The sequence below is a fragment of the Austrofundulus limnaeus genome, unplaced genomic scaffold (assembly GCF_001266775.1).
Source record: "Austrofundulus limnaeus strain Quisiro unplaced genomic scaffold, Austrofundulus_limnaeus-1.0 Scaffold482, whole genome shotgun sequence".
Lineage (NCBI taxonomy): Eukaryota > Metazoa > Chordata > Actinopteri > Cyprinodontiformes > Rivulidae > Austrofundulus > Austrofundulus limnaeus.
Window position 1 is genome coordinate 326,124 of NW_013952884.1, and position 1,652 is coordinate 327,775.

General features: G+C 42.8%; 1 protein-coding gene across 3 annotated transcripts in view; it reads right to left on the reverse strand.

The window, feature by feature from the left end:
* The window catches only part of gba2 (glucosidase, beta (bile acid) 2), a 32,384-nt gene extending 31,006 nt beyond the window's left edge, over positions 1-1,378 (reverse strand). Inside the window, exons 1-3 of one of the 3 annotated variants that reach the window (XM_014025520.1) lie at positions 1,268-1,378; positions 705-1,014; positions 412-605 (exon numbers count right to left, since the gene is read on the reverse strand). In XM_014025520.1, the coding sequence (XP_013880974.1) occupies positions 412-605; positions 705-707 (197 nt within the window). In that variant the 5' untranslated portion in view covers positions 708-1,014; positions 1,268-1,378. Of the gene's footprint in view, positions 1-411; positions 1,015-1,267 lie in introns of all 3 variants that reach the window. The other 2 variants (XM_014025522.1, XM_014025521.1) reach the window with 2 other exon arrangements.
* Between the last annotated feature and the right edge of the window lie 274 nt (positions 1,379-1,652).

A 1,652-nucleotide genomic window follows, 5' to 3' on the forward strand; every position in this document is an offset into this window, starting at 1 on the left:
GAATAACCACTGGTTTGGGTCTGGGTTTGGGTTCTTCATTTTCACCTGAAGGTATTTTTTATTTAATAATATTTTTTCTCATTTTGTTTTTGTTTAAATAAAATTAAATGAATGAACTAAACTAAACTAAAACAACACAAAATCAGACTTTAACCTGAACTTTATCTGAGATCATAACAGAAACTTCCTTTATCCTTATTTTTGTTTTCTATTTACACACTGGCGCCCCCTAGACGAACGGCGCCTTTAGCATGTGCCTACGCTGCCTACGCCACAGGCTGGTCCTGTCTAGCAGGTATGTCACAGTATTTCTGCCAGAATAACCGTGTTGAGAAACTCCCAGCTACGCAGAAGAAAAKATCTGAGAGGAGACGAACTGCAGGGATGAGTAACGAGTAAATWAAGTCTCACCTGACTCCGAGGCCGATGTGGTTCCAGACGTTGGACAGCGAGACGTTGTTCGCCTGAAAAGGCTTCCTCTTCTCCTTGAACTCGTGCGCCAAACAGATCCTCCAACCTTCTTTGGGAACSCCGTGACCCGGTTCTTTGGAGACGTACCTGCTCATAAGTTCTGCAGTGGATTTCTCCCCCCACTCTGAAGTCATCTTTGCTCAATTTTAAGAGAGAAAAACAAAACGAGGAAGAAGCTTCGAGGTGATGGAGAAAATCAAGCACCACCTTTGGTAAACAGAGCCAGCTTTCACCATCAGGGAGAAAAGACAGATGAGGTAGTTAAGATGTGCAAACTGTGGTGAAGCAGAAGGATGAACCGGTTCTCAGCTGATAAATCCTCTCGCTGCTTGAGCAATATGTGACTGCTCCTCAGGGTGGAGGTCCAGGTGACATTTTAATTCAGTTTTAAAGACCTCAAGGTGGACCTCTTGGCTCTATCGGCACGAGTCCGGATGTGGCGGWGCAGCTGTCAGCACAAGCGTCCGGCTGGATGGATGGATGGATGAGAGCTTCAGAGCTACAGGAAGTACTGAAGGTGCTTCAGTCATCTAGCAGGGACTTCTACAGAGACAAAAACACAAAGCGACACAACATAATTAGAAAAAAAACACGACTTAATTTAAAAAAAAAAGGTAATTCCAGAGCAAAAAGCATCTCCCACCCGGCGAAGAACTACAAACTACCATCGATTTTTTTACGTTACCCGTCACATAACAGTAGCTTTATATTGCCATTTTGTTTAAAACTAATGCACGGCAGGCATATTTTCTTGCGAATAACTTAATAGAATTCTAAATAAGTGTTTGGAACATACCAGTGTGACGGCTTCCTTGCGATGCAGCTCAAAAGCGACCTCTAACCGAGCCCTGTAGCCTCTGTTGTTAGCGCGGCGCTCAACATGTAAATCCTCCACCGGAAGTGAGAGCTAAATTTGACCCTCTGCTTTGACTGTAAGGCACAGCGTGCAGTCAAGAAGGCGCTCAGCACAGGAAGCAACCTMCAAAAAATGCCTATCTAATTATCTTAAATTAACATACTTATTCAAAACACCAATGACAAAAAAGCCCATTGTTCTCAAAGGTTGCTGAAGTATTAATTCATAAATAATTTCGAACTCAATGGTGCCTGACAGATTTTACGGCGAAGAAAATTAAAGACAGTTTATTTAAGACGATACCATTTTGGACTAACCAGAAGAG